Raw genomic sequence first — 18,633 nt, 5'->3', positions numbered from 1 at the left:
ATTTTTGTTGAGAACAAGCATCTAGATGGCTCAGAACCAAATCTCATGACAATCTATCCACTAATATTTGAATAACAGCTGATCGTGTCAGACGAGTTCTAGATTTCGTCAAGCTATGGAAAAAGACGAGTTTCGTGTCCTGATAAAACAACGGCAACTGTGAAATTGGATGATTTGCGGTACGGATACGGTTGCGGACGTGTCCAAATGAGGCGGAAACACCATAAAACATATAAAAAATCACAAAATCGTTTTGAATGATCGAAAAGTGAAGTTTCGTGAGTTAGCTGACATCGTATAGATATAAAAAAAACGTGTTGGCTTTATATTGCATGAGCATTTGATTATGGGAAAGCTCTGTTCAAAGTGGGTACCAAAAACAAGAACGCGTGGATGATTCTGAGCAGTGTTTGGCCATGTTTAAACGTAACAAACCGGATTTTTCCCGTCGATATGTGACAATGGATGAAACATGGATTCATCAGTTCACTCCGGAATCGTAACGATCGTCATCTGAGTGGACAGCAACTGATGAACCTCGTCCAAAGCACAACAATCGGCTAGAAAAGTTATGGCCTCGGTTTATTTATCGACTATATGGAAAAGGAAATACCATTAACAGTGAATATTTTATAGCGTTATTGGATTGTTTGAAGGCTGAAATTGCAAAGAAATGACCGCATATGCCAAAGAAAAAGAAATTGTTTCATCAAGACAACGCACCGTGTCATAAGTCAATCAAAACAATGAAAAAACTACATGAGTTGAACTTCGAATTGATTCCACATCCACCCAGATTCGCTAGAATTGGCTCCCAGCGACTACTGGCTGTTCGCAGACCTGAAAAATGCTCGCCGGTCTATTTTGAGGCAAAAAAAAATCGTTTTACAAAAGTGGTATTAAAATGTTGATGGAGATTACGTTGATGAAAAAAGTTCATTTCGAACCAAAAATAAAACGTGTTCGCTTTGTTAGCCCGGGACTTTTCAGCCCATGTGTTAAAACAAGGTTTGTTCCTTCATTTTACTCTACTTTTTGGCGTCTAAAGAGGCTCCATTGATGATTCTACTTTGTACTTGGACCCATGTGATATTTACAATAGTTTTGGAACAGAAGTTCTAATGTATTTAATAAGATACAATTGAAAAACAACAATCCAACCATTCTCTCGATCAACCTTGCCCGGGTGATGCCAAAACCAGTCAGTTTTTCTGTCTTCACCTTCACCTCTCTGGAGATCCCCCCGTTCGGTGTAGTCCCATCGAAATCCACTCGACTCGCGTTTGATCAATCGTTCTACCGATCAACGGCGACGTGGAAAAGGGAAAAATAAAAACGCGCTCGTAAAAGATTAACCATGTGTGTAAATTTTTTTTCCATGGGGACCGGCGCGAAATGTTTTGCACCATTTTGCGACTGTCAAAACATTAAGACTCCTCCTGCCAGGCGCTGTGTGTAGCGCAGTAGTAGTAGGCCCTGACTAATGGTTCCTCGTCAGCTGGAGGTTGCGTCCAGGTCATTCATCAGCAATCCTTTCTTTCTCCTCCCCCGGATATCCCGGGATGACAGGTGAAACGGTTCACAGCTTGCACATCTTCGATCCACCGACGAACATCGACCGACCAACCGACCGACACCAACGACAACGATCAGTGCGGTAATCCGTGCGGACAGTGCTAGATGCAATTCAGACCAACCGATTGGCATCGAAGTCGTCTTTCGTCTGTGCTCGCGTGAGTAGTTTCGCGTGTGATTAGTTTCATTTTATTTAATTTTTTATGAATGAAACGAACCGGTTCGGTTAGGTGTTAGTGCGCGGCATATCTAATTCATTCATAAAATTGACTGGCCGGTGTTGCGGTGGAGCAACAAAGCAGGCGGGTTGTTGATTTGAATATGCGAGTGAGTAGGACTGAGTGAGTGTAGGGAAATAGATAACCAAACTTGGTTGGTTGGTTTGTTTGTTTGGTTGGTTGTCGTGGTGAAGTGGAAACAGCTGTGTGATTCCCCTCCCATGTTCTGGAAGCGATAAAATATGTGCCAGTCCTAGAAATGCGAATTTTCGTACCCGTGGTAAGGGCATTTTATCAATTGACTGAAATGAGGTTATTTGCGTTGATGATGTTATCTAACAAATGAAAAAAAAACGGCCCCAGTGTGAAAAGTTCACGCACTCTCGGTAGCGATTAGAACTCGAATCCTGTTCTAGCTTAATTAAACTACTATTTGACAGAACTATTAAACTCCGGAACGAATTCCGCACGCTGCAATAAAACTGGTAAAACACGACTAAATTAGTCAGTATCATTAATTCGTTAACAAGTTTACGAGCCCTTCGGATAATCTATTTTGCTTTTCCCCTGTCCCTGTCATCAAGAGAGGGGAACATAAATAGATCATTTCGTCGTCCGTCATCACCAACTAGAATTGATAGATCTCACACACTCATCCGGCCCCTCGATCGTTACGTCACTTGTAATTCGATGAAGAACATTCGAGTGAGGTTAGGTTAGGGTCGTCAACTGTCATAAATTTGATGGTAAATTGAATTTTTCACGGCTCGTTGATGGAAAAGTAAACCGATTTTCCGAGAGCTGATGGGACCCGGAGATGATCTTGACGTCACCCCATTGACTTCCTTGTTGTTTACTTCCTTTTGACACGGTCGTTTAACGTTCACATATATTTTTTTCCTCTTTTGGTTATTGTTTGGTCCATGATGAAGATGTCAGTTTGTCTTTTGTTCCTTCGTTTACTGGAGAAAATAGCCTGTGTCGCGTGGTAATTTGACACGGTGAAAAATGAGGGACGGGGATAAATATGTGAGACGCGAACACAGGATGTGGGTAAGGTTCGATTCGGGAAGGACCCTAACCTTAAGGTTTTACCACCGGCGCATCAGTCAACAGATACTGAAAAATATTATTCATCATAATATTTCATTTTGTGTTTTCTTTGCTTTCCATTGCAGAGTTTCGACGGTGAGACCCAGATTCAGCTGAAACAGGAACCACTCGATGATGGACCGCACATACGGAACATACAGAAAGTTCCGAGCCTGTCGGATCTGAGCGATCCCGAGGTATCTCTAGGTGAGTGAATTTATCAGAATAACTTTTTTTTGTATTGAAATTGGTCCTAGTCTAGAAAGAACATTATGCTAAAATAGTTGTGTCAGCTTCGCTTTAGAATCCCGAAACGAGTCGAAACTTTTTTGATGAAACTGCGTTCGAAAAAAAAACCGATTCCAAACAAACGTTTTGACAGCAGATAGAATGAAAATTTGATTAGGTTCGGCATCAAGCGAAAACGCTTCTGGTTTATTTCCATCAACGTTGGCTGCGCGAAATCTGTTCGTAAAATGACCGTTCATGATTCGATGCACAGTGGGTAAAAAAGGATGAGTTTACTCAATAATGTCACATAAATCTAAAAAAAAATCTTTTCAATGTAGGTATTTTTTCTGCAAACATATACGAGTAGAATCGAGGTAGTTTAGTTAGAGTATTTAAAAAAATTCACGCTCGCTATTTCTTACTTTACATACAAGATTGAGTGTAAAACAAAAAAAAACGATTACGGTATTTCATTATATTACATGTGAAAAACCAAACTCTGCTTTGGATTTCGTTCGAAATGAATGCTACAACAATAGAATACCTTCGTTGCTGACTTCAAATGGGTTTAACAGTTCGGCTGAAAAGTTCGTATCGTTTAATAGAAACACACATTTTTTTGCCAAAATTCGTTTTTATTATTCAACATAATTGCCATCAGAGGCGATACAGCGATTATAGCGATCTTCCAACTTTTCGATACCATTTTTGTAGTACGATTTGTCCTTTGCCTCAAAATAGGCCTCAGTTTCAGCGATTACCTCTTCATTGCTTCTAAATTTGTTACCAGCGAGCATTCTCTTGAGGTCTGAGAACAGGAAAAAGTCACTGGGGGCCAAATCTGGAGAATACGGTGGATGAGGGAGCAATTCGAAGCCCAATTCGTTCAATTTCAGCATGGTTTTCATCGACTTGTGACACAGTGCATTGTCTTGATGAAACAAAACTTTTTTCTTCTTCAAATGGGACCGTTTTTTGAAATTTCGTCCTTCAAACGCTCTAATAACGCTATTATACCATGCGAATCCCAAAATACAGACGCCATAACCTTACCGGCCGATTGTTGAGTCTTTCCACGCTTTGGGTTCGGTTCATCGCGTGCAGTCCACTCAGCTGACTGTCGATTGGACTCCGGAGTGAAGTGATGGAGCCATGTTTCGTCCATTGTTATATATCGACGAAAAAAATCGGTTTTATTTCGATATAACAGCTCCAAACACTGCTCAGAATCATCAATTCGTTGTTGTTTTTGATCGATTGTGAGCTCACGCGGCACCCATTTTGCACAAATCTTTTTCATATCCAAATATTCGTGAAAAATATGTCCAACACGTTCCTTTGATATCTTTAGGGTGTCAGCTATCTCGATCAACTTCACTTTACGGTCATTGAAAATCATTTTGTGGATTTTTTTCACGTTTTCATCGGTAACAGCCTCTTTTGGACGTCCACTGCGTTCATCGTCTTCGGTGCTCATATGACCAGTACGAAATTTTGCAAACCACTTACGAATTGTTGCTTCGCCCGGTGCAGAGTCTGGATAACACTCATCAAGCCATTTTTTGGTATCGGCGGCACTTTTTTTCATCAAAAAGTAGTGTTTCGTCAACACACGAAATTCCTTTTTTTCCATTTTTTTTTCACAATAACAAAAGTAGCTTCACTCAAAATGCAATATCTCACAAACTAATAATCAGACAGCTGTCAAATTTATACACGTATCTTTTGAAGGTTGGTACTAACTGAAAATGGTATGGATTTAATTCTAGTGGCGCCCTCTCATAGAAACGATACGAACTTTTCAGCCGATCTTTTACTAATCGCTACAAACAAAAACTGATCAATCGAAAAAAACTATCAAAATCGGCCAGATGGCACACGGCAAAGTAATTTTGTTACACAAAACAAACTTCTGGAAGTTTCCATCCCTCCCGTCGTATTCACCAAGACTTGACCCCTTTCGACTATCCAGTTTTTTTTTCATCCATGGGCCACGCAGCACTTCGATTCCTACGAAGAAGTTGGTTTATCGGTATTGGTATTCATGGTCCACTAGTCAGGTATACAACTTTGCTTCCGTTTTCCGATAGGTGGCTGTACCGGCTGAGGCTGGTGAGTGTGTACAGTGTCTAACGAATTGTCATTGCCGTTTTAGTGACAGTTGTTCCTGTTTTCGTATTATCCACGCTCGAAAATGTCTGTTTATGTGCCCAATTCTCGCCATTTGCGGGAAGTTTTACTTTTCTGTTACAATTCTCACGGTGATGCTGCTCTGAGTAAAAGAACGTGTCGGGAGTGGTTTCAACGTTTTAAAAATAGTGATTTCGATTTCGAAGACAAACATGGTGGTGGAAGAGAAAAAACCTTCAAAGATGAACAACTAGAGGCATTGCTTGATGAAGATTCGTGCCAAACCCAAGAAGAGCTTGCCGAATCGTTGGAAGTGAGTCAGCAAGCCATTTCAAAACGTCTCAAGCCCGTGGGCATGATTCAGAAAAACGGAAACTGGGTGCCGTACGAGTTGAAACCGAGGGACATCGAGCGCCGTCTATTTGTATGTGAGCAACTGCTTCAAAGAGAAAATCGTAAGGGGTTTTTACATCGAATCGTAACCGGTGATGAAAAGTGGATGCGATACGATAATCCTAAACGCAGAAAATCATGGGGAAAGCCCGGGCATGCTACTTCGTCGAAGGCAAAACCGAATATTCACGGCGCCAAGTTTATGATTTGTATTTGGTGGGATCTCAGCTCGGTGTGATTTACTACGAGCTCTTAAAACCGGGTGAAACCATCATAGGAGATCGCTACCGAACGCAACTGATGCGCCTTAGTCGCGCGCTAAAAAAAAAAGCAGCCACAATATCAAGAGCGACATGACAAAGTCATCCTCCAACACAACAATGCTCGGCCTCACATCGCAAAAGTGTTCAAAAAGTACCTGGAAACGCTGAAATGGGAAGTCTTGCCCCACCCGCCGTATTGCCCAGATGTCGCCCCTTCTGGCTTCCACCTATTCCGTTCGATGGCACACGGCGTGGCAGATCAACATTTTCAGTCCTTCGAAGAGTTGAAAAAATGGATTGCTTCATGGGCAGCGTCAAAAGAGGACTCCTTTTTCGATCCGGGATCCGAAAATTACCGGAAAGATTATACCTAATACAAACGGAGCAACTGATCCCGTACATGAAGAATTGGTGTTGCTGTCCAAATTTAATTCCCAAAAAAAAAACTAACGCAAAAAATCGAGCCTAATACTTTGAAAGTCGACAACAAATACGTATCGAAATAAAATTTAACACACGATTCCGTAGCTAGCGCTGTGGAAGACTACAATCAATTGTCGAAACGTTGAAGAAAAATAAAAAATCGGTGTCGTCTTTTAGTTTCAATTCTATTCAATTTGTTTTCCACGAATTTGATCTCAATTTTTTTTGGGAACCTACAAAAAATTTCCGAAGAAACGAAAGAACGGTTCGAAATAACTAGTTTTTTTTTTAGTAGAATTATCAAGTTCTGCATTATTAATTATTTCCAAATAACGAATTTCAGGTCTTAAGTTGTATTTTTCTAAAGGTTTAAATTTCAAGTCGCAATTTTGAGGGTTTCGAGCCACAAGTTTCGGTGTTCCAAGTCTCCAGTTTCATAGTTCAAACTGCCAAAATCCCAAATCCTAAGTTTTACGTTTCAAGACGCAAGTTCCAAGGTTCAAATCGTAAATCCCTGGTCCCAAATGTCATGTTTCAAGTCCCAGGTCTAACCTTTCTATTCCTAGATCCTTCAGAAGTAATAAATAATGTTTCTTCGCGTGACTCGTCCGAATCGGACTCTTCGGAAAAAACGAAAAAAAACACACACACACAAAATCATCATTAGCGAAGTACATAATTGAATTGAAAACAGTGTACCACTAATCTATGTGTCACTTTGAAAAAGGTCCATCTTCAACAACGCGTAATACGAGTTATGTCGTTTTCGTTTTTAAATTGCACTACACCGGTGTAGCGAAAGCTGCACCTAAACCGTTCGTTTTTACCAATTGCACTACACTAGTGCTACACTTTTTCTGCACCGATACCACTGGTGTAGCACTCATCAAAAGTTTGGTGTAGCTCTGTGCAATGAAATCGTTTATTGTAGTCAATGGTTACTGTTTATGTTTTCGTCATTTTTGTTCATTTATTCATGCCTCCGTGTAGAACTGCACCGGTGTAGTGCAAATTAAAAACGAAAACGCCATTAGATTAACTTACCTTGTTCAGTTTACGGTGTCATAATTACCGGATGACGCTCGGTTCGTGCTCATTTTATAGCCTGTACGCGTGTGCGCCCGGAAGATTCCAGACGTCTCTCGATCGATTGGGTCACTCACTATCCTGGCCTATTGTTCATTGCTTTCTGGGTACTGATTCTGGGATTGTCTAGATTAGATTATGCGCTGGTCCGAGTGACGTTCTTTCGGATGACAGCTCGACCGACAACAGAGATTTGGCATGGCCTGCTGCTGCTACTCTTTGTGACGATGGTGCTGAATTGAAATATTTCCATTTCCAGCTCCGAACGGATATGAGTAAATTGTTTTTAGCTGAGATCGATCGAAAGCGGAACCGGATTATTCAATGCCGGGTAGTTTAGATTAGATTGAGGGTAGTTTGTTGGCGCCACCAGAATTCGAACGGGTGTAGCGATAAGATTTTGATTTCACACCTTCCGCGTGCCGGCAAAGCAATTGCGTACGAATTGACCACAACTACCAACACCATTCACGTGGAATGATTAGATTGTTTCTCCCCGATGATGTATCCATCGATAGCACCAAGATGTTGAATGTGTTTGCGAAGCCTTCCTCATATAAAAGCCCTGTAGATCCTGGTGGAGAAACCAGTTTTGGAGAAATTTTCGACGACGACATGTTTTTCAAGTGGATCCTGTTGGGATTGGTGGCCGTTTCCGCGGTACAGCATTCGTCCGCACAGCACGATTTTCTGGAAGGATTCCTCGACCAGTTTGCGACCCTGTCGAACGGTACGGGCGAACAGTTGGGAACTTTACGGGGTAACAATCATGACTTGAACGGTCAAACTAACCGGGATCTGTTGGCGGAGCTTGCCGCTTTGGTGTTCACACTGCGAGAACGTGCCGACGAATTCCGGACGGAGGTTGAGGAATTCGACGGCATTACTGAAACGTGCCGCGACGAAGTCCTCGAGCTACGGGTTCGCTACGTGGAGCTCCAGAATCAGGACATCCAAAATTGTTCCTCGATTGCGCGGTGGGGTTTGCAATCCGATTTTTACGATCGCTTCTGGCCGGTCCATAACGAGTTCTCGCGGGAAAATTTGCTGGTGATTTCCAGGGTCATACGAGTGTTGGAAGATAATAACCTGTACGATGGGGATGGTCTGAGCAGTGCTCTGGAAGCTGAGGTGACCAGCGTTGAAACCTTCCGCGATGAACAGTTGGACGCACTGCAAGCCGAACTTGACCGGCACGACGATGCTTCCGAGGCAATACTCACCGAACTGACCGACTGCGGTGTCTGGGCCGAGGCACTGCAAGCAGCGGACCACGAGTACATGCGGACTTATCTGGACAGCGACTGCACGGCTCCACCAACCGAACCACCGGGCCATACTACGACGGAGGCACCGGAGACAACCACTACGGACGAGGACGGAGAATCGACGACTACCGAAGACGGTGAGGGAACTACGACGACTACCGAAGACGAGGGAACTACATTGACTACAGATAATGGTGAGGAAACTACCGTTGATGGTGGAGAAACCACCGTCGACGGAGAGGAAACTACCGTCGACGGAGAGGAAACTACCGTCGACGGAGAGGAAACCACCGTCGATGGTGAAGAAACTACCGTCGAAGGAGAGGAAACTACCGTCGACGGAGAGGAAACCACCGTCGACGGAGAGGAAACCACCGTCGGCGAAGAGGAAACTACCGTCGACGAAGAGGAAACCACCGTCGACGAAGAGGAGGCTCCCGAAACGGCGAAAGATCGGGAAGCGGCGAAGTTACGCGAGATCTCAAAGGTACTGTCGAGATTACCACATGCCCGTCATAGACTGTACAGTATAGCTTAGGTAGCCTTAGAATGCATCTTTCAATAAATGTATTAGTTAAGAGTTAATAGAATTTCTTATCTGACTGACAAAAAAAACTTGAAACATCCTAATGTTGTAATCGGGGTTGTACTCTCAAGATTAGATTTGTTCATTCATTGGCTCCGTGTAATACAATGGATGGAGTTTCCCGCTATCTGTTATCAGCCCGAAAGGGTTCGAATGATACGGATTATGGTCGGCTATATACGCGAAGAATTATCGCATTCCGGTCAGTTTCTTGTCAAAATTTCTGGAAGCAAGATGTTTCCGAAGTGGTGGATTCTGTTAGGTTGTCTGACGGCTTCGGCCGTGCACTACTCAACCGCGGAATACGCCTTCCTAGAGGAATACCTAGCCCAATTCGGTAACTATTCGATGACAACGCATCAAGAAATCGAGGACCTCCGTGCGGTCAATACGGGACTGAATGGACAACTGAATCGTGACATTCTGACAGTGCTCGGGCAGTTGGTGTGGACGATGCGAGAACGGGATGCGGAGTTTTTGCAAGAACTGTTGGACTACGAGGACGATCCGGAACAGTGCCGTGAGTATCTACTGGAATTGCGCTTTTTGTACGTGGCCTACCAAAATCATGACATCGAACATTGCGCCTACCAGGCCGCCAATTGGCTACGCAATGATTTCGCCACTCGTTTCTGGTCCTACCACAACCCATTCGCACGGGAAAACGATCGTGCCATTTCTCAGGTCGTTCAAACCCTGGGACGGAACAACGTTCTCGATTTGGAAGCACTGCGGAGTGAGTTGGCCGAAGAACTGGACTACTACCGCAATCTCCGGGTTGGTCGTGAGGAAGCTTTGCGAGAACAAATTGCGAAACATGACGCCGTCGCCGAGAATATTCTCCAGCTGTTGAACGACTGCCGAGTCGATTCGGAGGTTTTGCAGGAGGCGGATCATGAATATCTGCGATCTTATTTGGAGCATGACTGTGTCTTTGTACCGCCGGAAACTACTACAGCTGGGAACGGTGAAGAAACCACCGTCGATGGTGAAGATGAAAGTACTACTGAAGAAGCCGAAATAACCGACGATCCTGAAGATGTGGTGAAGAGTTCAAAACTTCGAAAACTATCGGAGCTATCACAGAAGTTCGCGGTCCCACAGCATCGAACCGGTGGTAGGATGATTGTAGTCTAAGTAAATTCTGAAGTTTGGGTTAAAAATAAAATGTTTTTTTTTTTACAAGACTACCAATCAAAGATTATTTTAGAATACAGCTTCAAGGAACAGTTTCATAATAAAAGTTATTTATAACCGCATAAGATTGAGATTTGATCGGCTGAACGTTGTTTATTGCCTTGTTGATAAGGTATTACGAGAACCACGCCATGCTCGAGATTAGTTTGATTTCATAATCATCATCATTCCACTTCATTGCTTGAAGCATGAAACAGTGTTGTACTCATGAACAAACATACCTGGTTTGACCCAAGACATCACCGAATAACAGGGCGGTAACAGTTCGGCTGAAAAGTTCGTATCGTTTAATAGAAACACACATTTTTTTGCAAAAATTCGTTTTTATTATTCAACATAATTGCCATCAGAGGCGATACAGCGATTATAGCGATCTTCCAACTTTTCGATACCATTTTTGTAGTACGATTTGTCCTTTGCCTCAAAATAGGCCTCAGTTTCAGCGATTACCTCTTCATTGCTTCTAAATTTTTTACCAGCGAGCGTTCTTGAGGTCTGAGAACAGGAAAAAGTCACTGGGGGCCAAATCTGGAGAATACGGTGGATGAGGGAACAATTCGAAGCCCAATTCGTTCAATTTCAGCATGGTTTTCATCGACTTGTGACACGGTACATTGTCTTGATGAAACAAAACTTTTTTCTTCTTCAAACGAGGCCGTTTTTTTTTAAATTTCGTCCTTCAAACGCTCTAATAACGCTATATAATAGTCACTGTTGATGGTTTTTCCCTTTTCAAGGTAGTCGATGAAAATTATACCATGCGAATCCCAAAATACAGACGCCATAACCTTACCAGCCGATTGTTGAGTCTTTCCATGCTTTGGGTTCGGTTCATCGCGTGCAGTCCACTCAGCTGACTGTCGATTAGACTCCGGAGTGAAGTGATGGAGCCATGTTTCGTCCATTGTTATATATCGACGAAAAAAATCGGTTTTATTTCGATATAACAGCTCCAAACACTGCTCAGAATCATCAATTCGTTGTTGTTTTTGATCGATTGTGAGCTCACGCGGCACCCATTTTGCACAAAGCTTTCTCATATCCAAATATTCGTGAAAAATATGTCCAACACGTTCCTTTGATATCTTTAGGGTGTCAGCTATCTCGATCAACTTCACTTTACGGTCATTGAAAATCATTTTGTGGATTTTTTCACGTTTTCATCGGTAACAGCCTCTTTTGGACGTCCACTGCGTTCATCATCTTCGGTGCTTATATGACCAGTACGAAATTTTGCAAACCACTTACGAATTGTTGCTTCGCCCGGTGTAGAGTCTGGATAACACTCATCAAGCCATTTTTTGGTATCGGCGGCACTTTTTTTCATCAAAAAGTAGTGTTTCGTCAACATACGAAATTCCTTTTTTTTCCATTTTTTTTTCACAATAACAAAAGTAGCTTCACTCAAAATGCAATATCTCACAAACTAATAATCAGACAGCTGTCAAATTTATTCACGTATCTTTTGAAGGTTGGTACTAACTGAAAACGGTATGGATTTAATTCTAGTGGCGCCCTCTCATAGAAACGATACGAACTTTGCAGCCGATCTGTTATTGTTAGTTTTAACAAAAAAGTGGAAAAAACTTCAGAAATTCTGCAGTAAAACTAGTCCAACGGGGCTCCAACTCCTCATGTTAAAAATGGCTCAACAATGGACCTCTGTCTGCCGGGTTTGTTGAACGAAAAAAAATGGCATTCGGTTCAACGGTCTGTTTCGACGAACGTCGTTTCGGCGAACATCGTTTCGGCGAACGTCGTTTCGACGAACGTCGTTTCGACGAACGTCGTTTCGCCGAACGTCGTTTCGACGAACGTCGTTTCAACGAACGTCGTTTCGACGAACGTCGTTTCGCCGAACGTCGTTTCGACGAACATCGTTTCGACGAACGTCATTTCGACGAATGTAGTTTAGTCGAAATCCTTTTCATCCAGAGCTGTTTCGACAGAAACCATTTCGCCCAGAGCCAAACCAACAAATGAAATACTTTCAAGTCTCTTTTTAAACGGTTTTCAATGCGAATTTTCAAAGTTATGCGGTTTCCTTATTCCGTCTTAGAACTGCACGACTTAGTGTTACCTCGATTTTAAAAATCTCAACATTTTTTCAAATAGTCTCAAAGCCGATATTAAAAAAAACATTTGTTTTAGATAACACGGATCTCAACGTTTCATGCATTTTTAAAACATTTGGGATCAAAGGATAAAAAACTTCTATTTCGGAAATCTAAAAATTTAATTTTTTCGAGATGACACCAGTTCTCGATTTTTCATGTCTAGACATCTGCCTAAACAAAACAATTTTTTCTCTAGTTTTGCGATTGCAAATTTTCAAAACTATGCGTTTTTAAACGAAACTATAAAGCATAAAAATGACTAGTGTATTTTCAAATTTCACGTTGACAACAATTTCCAACTGACGTCGATGATCAAAATCAGCAAACTCCCTCGTTCGCATCGAAGAAATATTTCCCACTTATCATTTGAAATATTTCAACAAACTAGTTGCGATGGAAAAAAACAAAGCCACGTGTTCCGAACAGTGTCTGCAAATGTCAGCATCAGCAGCGCCTACTTGTGTTGTTTAGTTAGACACGGATTTCGGCCGGTTTGTTGGCAGACTATGACAGTCGATATTAGTTTTTGTGGAGTTTTAGACTACAACCGAAAGTTGAGAATTAAGCACGGTTTGAACAGAAAATGGGACAATTGAAGAAAACGGAAATGTGGTATTCCTCTCCAGTTGTATATTTATATGACAATCAGCGAGCATCAGTAGGACTAGGACCCCATTTGAACCGCATCAATCCGTACTGAAAACTCTATGAAAACGTCGAAGATCTGATTCATCAAGCTTTCGGAAGAAATCATATGACATTAGTAAACACAAACAATCTGACTATTTATTAAAATTAAACTACAATTATTCTATTCGCACGATGCCGTACGATCGGAAATGCCGGTAGTTCTGACCTTTTTAAGGTCCTCGGTTGTTTCACTGCCGCCGCCGCTTCGGGTTTGCCGAGTGCTTCGCTTTCCTCTGTGGTAGTGCCCTCCTGGGTAGTCGTTTCCGAATCCACCGTTGTGGTAGTTGTGTCAGTTGTTCCATTCTCAACCGTAGTCGATTCCGTAGGATCTATTACAATATCTTCACAATCTGTCTCCAAATAAGTTCGGATATATGCGTGATCATATCCTTGCATAATGTCTGCATCGTCGGCACAGTTGTTCAGCGAAGCCAGAGCATACTCGGCCACGTCGTCATGTCTGGCGATCTCATCTCGTAAAACTTCTTCACGCCCTAGCCGAAGATTACGATAGTAAGTCAGCTCATCCGCCAGCTCACTTCGAAGAGCGTCCACATCTAGAACACTGTTCCGTCCCAGGGTTTGAATGACCTGAGAAATGGCTCGAACGTTTTCCCGAGCGAATGGATTGTGGTAGGTCCAGAAACGGTTGACGAAGTCGCTGTACAGTTTTAAACTCGCCGCATAGGCGCAGTCTTGAATATCCCAGTTCTGAAACCAAGTGTAGAAACGACGCATATTCAGCACAGCCACGCGACATTCGTGCGACACGTCCTCGTGATTTTCAATTTCCAGCAAAAATTCCGCGTCCCGGGCTTGCATTGTCGCCGTCAACTGTCCCAATATGGGCAGCAGGTCTCGATTAAGCTGTCCATTCAGTCCACTGTTGACTGCACGAAGGTCTTCAATTTCCTGACTTGTTGCCGTCGAATAGCTGACGAATTGATTCAAATATTCCTCAAGGAAGGCGTATTCCGCGGATGAACAGTGCACGGTCAGAACCGCCAAAAGGCTAATCACAATCCACTTCGGAACCATCGTTTATCCGCATCCGACTTATTACAGCGAACTGAACCTACGACGACAATCACTCGCTTATTTAGGTGCTTAATCTCAAATGACCATAACCCCAAAACCAGGCGGATATTACACGTGAGAATATTTCCCAATCGTAAGGAAATTCCGAATCGTAACATAGGCAGCTAATCTTATCAACTACCGATAAATTGATTATTCCAATCGTACCGACTTTTGACGCAGGACCACACGTTTTCTACACGGTCAAAGCATTGGAATCGAAACTGATCAGTTTTTGAATCTTGCTCGTTGAGTCAATCTTGCACTAAATTTTATCACTGTTGCATTTTCTTTTTGTAAATTATTCTACGTGTCGATTCAAGATATCTGACGAGCAGTTGTCGGTTATGGAAATTCAAGAGGGCCCTTTGATCTGAGTGATCCGGAATTTCAACCCAGTGTCCGGTAAATAACGGAAAAAAGTTTCGGAACTACAAACTAGATTTACAACTTCCGCTTGTGATTGTGCTGTCGCTGCCGTCATGGACAATCACCTCACCTCGATATTGTAGATAACGGCAGGGCAATCAAACATTGCGAAAGATTTACTGCCGTTTACCACCTTCAATAACAGTTTCCAGTTGCGGGACGCTTGAATGAACGCTCCAAAAGGTCGTTTTTCTAGACCAAATCAGATATCCGATTTGCTTAACCAATCGCTGATAGTTCAAAATGCTTGTCTAACGAAGTGTAAGCTGACTAAAAGAAAGTTTCACCAAAAGTCGTTTCACCGAGAAAATTTTCACCGAAGACCGTTTGGTCGACAATGGATTTCTCAAAAATCTTGTCATTATGAATCGTTTCATCAATTTTGGCGGAAATGGTCTACCGAAAACGAAAATCATTTCATCGAAAGCCATTTTCGGCGGAAATGCTGCATCGATAACCGTTTCGCTGAAAATCATTTCATCGAAAATCACAGAAAAAAATGGTTTTCTGTAATTTTCGATGAAACGATTTTCGCCAAAATCGATTAAATAATTGAAAAAAAAATTTTTATGATAAGATTTTTTGCGAAATCGATTGTTGACCAAACGGTCTTCGGCGAAATGTTTCCCAGCAACACGTTCTTACTTCGTTAAACAAGCATTTTGGACTACCAGCGATTTTGTTTACTAAGTTAACATTTTTGAAATTATAATTTTATCGGTATTCGTTTGGCAAGGAAAAAAATCATTTCCTCGAATGTCGACTCACCGAAAAGCATCTCACAAAAAAATGTCATCGGTAATCGTTTTGTTACAGTTGCTAGTATTATAGCTCACAGAAAATCATTTCAGCGAAAACTATTCCATTTGACCGATCTTCATTTCTCGGATAATTATTTCACCGAAAACCAATTCGGTGGAAAACTGTTTCACCGAAAACAGTTTTGCCTAATGAGAAATAATTTCACTGAAATTCAATTCTCTGAAAATAGTTTTGTAGAAAATAATTCCGTCAAAAACTGATTTGCGCAGAAAATTAGTTCGCCGAAATTCTCATTGACATTCGAAAGTCGTTTCGTCGTTCATTCATTTCACTAAGAATTGTTTCACCGAATACCGTTCTGTCAAAAATCATTTCGGTAAAATTTATTTGACTCGTTCCATCGGAATTCGTTTCAGCGAGCATTTGTTTCTGGAACCGTGTTGCCAAACCCGGTTTATTTTCGAAAAACTTTTCGATAACAAAAAATGTTTCAGTGCAAGCTGTTTTACTAGATAATATTTCACAAAATATCCGTTCCCCGGAAACTGTTCCGCCCTACTAAATCATTCTTTCTAAGTCCATTTTGTAGAAAATCATTTCGTTGAAAATTGATCCTCAAAAAAATCATTTCACCGAAAGCCGTTTCGATAAAGACCATTTTGCTGAAAATTCTTTAATTGAAAATAGTTTTCTTGAAAATCGAAAGCCAGTCCGCCGAAATTGATTCAATTAAAAATTACTTCACCCGATTTTAGCCGAATATGTTCTTCACAAAAATCAAACTGGTTTACCGAAAATCATTTCACCGAGAGCCGTTCAACTAAAGACCGTTTTACTGAAAATTATTTAATTGAAGATAATTTCTCGAGAATCGAAAGCCATTTCGCAGAAATTGATTTAACTAAACATTATTCCATCCGATTTTAGCCGAATATGTTCTTCGCAAAAAAAACTGATTCACCGAAAATCATTTCACCGAATGCCGTTTCGCTAAAAAACCGTTTTGCTGAAAATTATTTAGTTTAAAATAGTTTTTTCTAAAACCGAAAGCCGCTCCGCCGAAATTGATTCAATTAAAAATGATTTCACCCAATTTTAGCCGAGTATGTTCTTCGAAAAAAAAACCTGATTCACCGAAAATTGTTTCACCGAAAACCATTTTGCTGAAAATTATTCAAATTTAAAGTTTTCTGGAAAATCGAAAGCCGCTCCGTCGAAATTGATTTGATTAAAAAATTATTTCACCCGATTTTAGCCGAGAAGTGTTCTTCGCAAAAAAACTGATTCACCGAAAATTATTTCACCGAAAGCCGTTTCGCTAAAAACCCGTTTGCTGAAAATCATTTCATTGTAAATAGTTTTCTCGAAAATCGAAAGCCGCTTCGCCGAAATTGATTCAATTAAAAATTATTTCACCCGATTTTAGCCGAATATTTTCTTCGCAAAAAATATGATTCACCGAAAATCATTTCACCGAAAGCCGTTTCGCTAAAAACCCGTTTGCTGAAAATTATTTAATTGTAAATAGTTTTCTCGAAAATCGAAATGCGCTCCGCCGAAATTGATTCAATTAAAAATTATTTCACCCGATTTTAGCCGAATATGTTCTTCACAAAAACTGATTAACCGAAAATCATTTCACCGAAAGCCGTTTCGCTAAAAACCCGTTTGCTGAAAATTACTTAATTGTAAATAGTTTTCTCAAAATTCGAAAGCCGCTCCGCCGAAATTGATTTAATTCAAAATTATTTCACCCGATTTTAGCCGAATATGTTCTTCGCAAAAAATCTGATTCACCGAAAATCATTTCACCGAAAGCCGTTTCGCTAAAAACCCGTTTGTTGGAAATTATTTAATTGAAAATAGTTTTCACGAAAATCGAAAGCCGCTCCGCCGAAATTGATTTAATTTCGATTCATTTGACCGAAAGTCGTTTTGTAAAATAAATATTTCGTTGAAAATTGTTACACTGTAAAATAGTTTTCCCGAAAACCATTTCGCTGAAAATCATTTCACTTAGAGCTGTTTAATTTTTTTGAAAGCTATTTAGTTTCGCTTAAAATTTCTAAAATCTTCTTTCAAAAATCCCCGTGGGCCGTGCCTAAAATTCTTTCGATGAAAATCGTTTCACCGAAACCCGCCGAAAGTCGGTTCTCCAAAAATCATTCCATTGAAGTTCATTTTAACTGTTTCACCAGAGACCGTTTCGCCGAAATCATTCCATCGAATGCCGTGATTCTGGAAAAAAAAGTCCCTGAAAAATAACCTAAAGCCGTTTTACCGAAATTTCACTGAAATCAGTTTTGCCGAAAATCATGCCACCAAAACCACTTGCACCGAAAACATTTTGTCCGTCATTTTGCTGAAAATCTTTCCCCGAAGGCCAGTTCAACGAAAATCATTTCGCCTAAAACTATTTCTTTGAAGGTCGCTTCAGCCCGATTCATTTCGTTGAAAACTGTTCCACCAAAAACCGGGTTAAATTTCTTTTCCACCATGGTCGGTTTGCCGGAATTTTTTTTTCATCTAAAGCCGTGTTGCCAGAACTGTTTTTCCAAAAGTCATTTCGTTGAAAATCTTTCCACTGAAAACCGTTTCTATCAAAAAAAATATTTCAATAAACCATTCCACCGTTTTTGGTGGAAACTATTTCATTAACAATTAATAAACAAATTTCGGTTCCCGTAAATCGTTTCACTGGAAATTATTCCACTAAAAATTATTACATCGAAGTCCGTTTTATCTGAAATTATTTCCAACATTTGTCTCTGAATCATTTCGTGTTATTTCGGTGCCGAATTCATTAATTTACCATGGCTTTTTCGGATCTTTTATTCAAAATTTGAGTGCACATGTTTTCCTTTTCTTTTTTTGCACTCATCATTCTGAAGTTCTAGACCACGAATCTTCTAACTGTGTTCTTCCAGTTCAGGAAGAATTGCATTCAAACAAAATTCGATCTTCACTACTAAACATCAGTAATTTTTGACATTTCGGTGCAATTCGCTCCCGACTGTGTCTCATTTCAGTTTCTATGAACGAAAATTTGCAATCGAAGTTCACTGCGGTAAAAGAGAGCCCGGTGGATGTTGTCGA

At 41.0% G+C, this 18,633-nt stretch overlaps 1 protein-coding gene across 2 annotated transcripts in view; it reads left to right on the top strand.

Moving 5' to 3' along the window:
* LOC131432378 (ETS-like protein pointed) overlaps nucleotides 1–18,633 on the top strand; it is a 351,236-nt gene that overhangs the window by 48,550 nt on the left and 284,053 nt on the right. For both annotated transcript variants that reach the window (XM_058598615.1, XM_058598617.1), the window contains one exon: nucleotides 2,972–3,092. In XM_058598615.1, coding sequence (XP_058454598.1) covers nucleotides 2,972–3,092 — 121 coding nt within the window. The remainder of the gene's footprint in view (nucleotides 1–2,971; nucleotides 3,093–18,633) is intronic.

Source organism: Malaya genurostris, chromosome 1 (assembly GCF_030247185.1).
Source record: "Malaya genurostris strain Urasoe2022 chromosome 1, Malgen_1.1, whole genome shotgun sequence".
Classification (NCBI taxonomy): domain Eukaryota; kingdom Metazoa; phylum Arthropoda; class Insecta; order Diptera; family Culicidae; genus Malaya; species Malaya genurostris.
The sequence above is the reverse complement of the archived record's forward strand: the minus strand, read 5'-3'. Positions and strand labels throughout refer to the sequence as shown.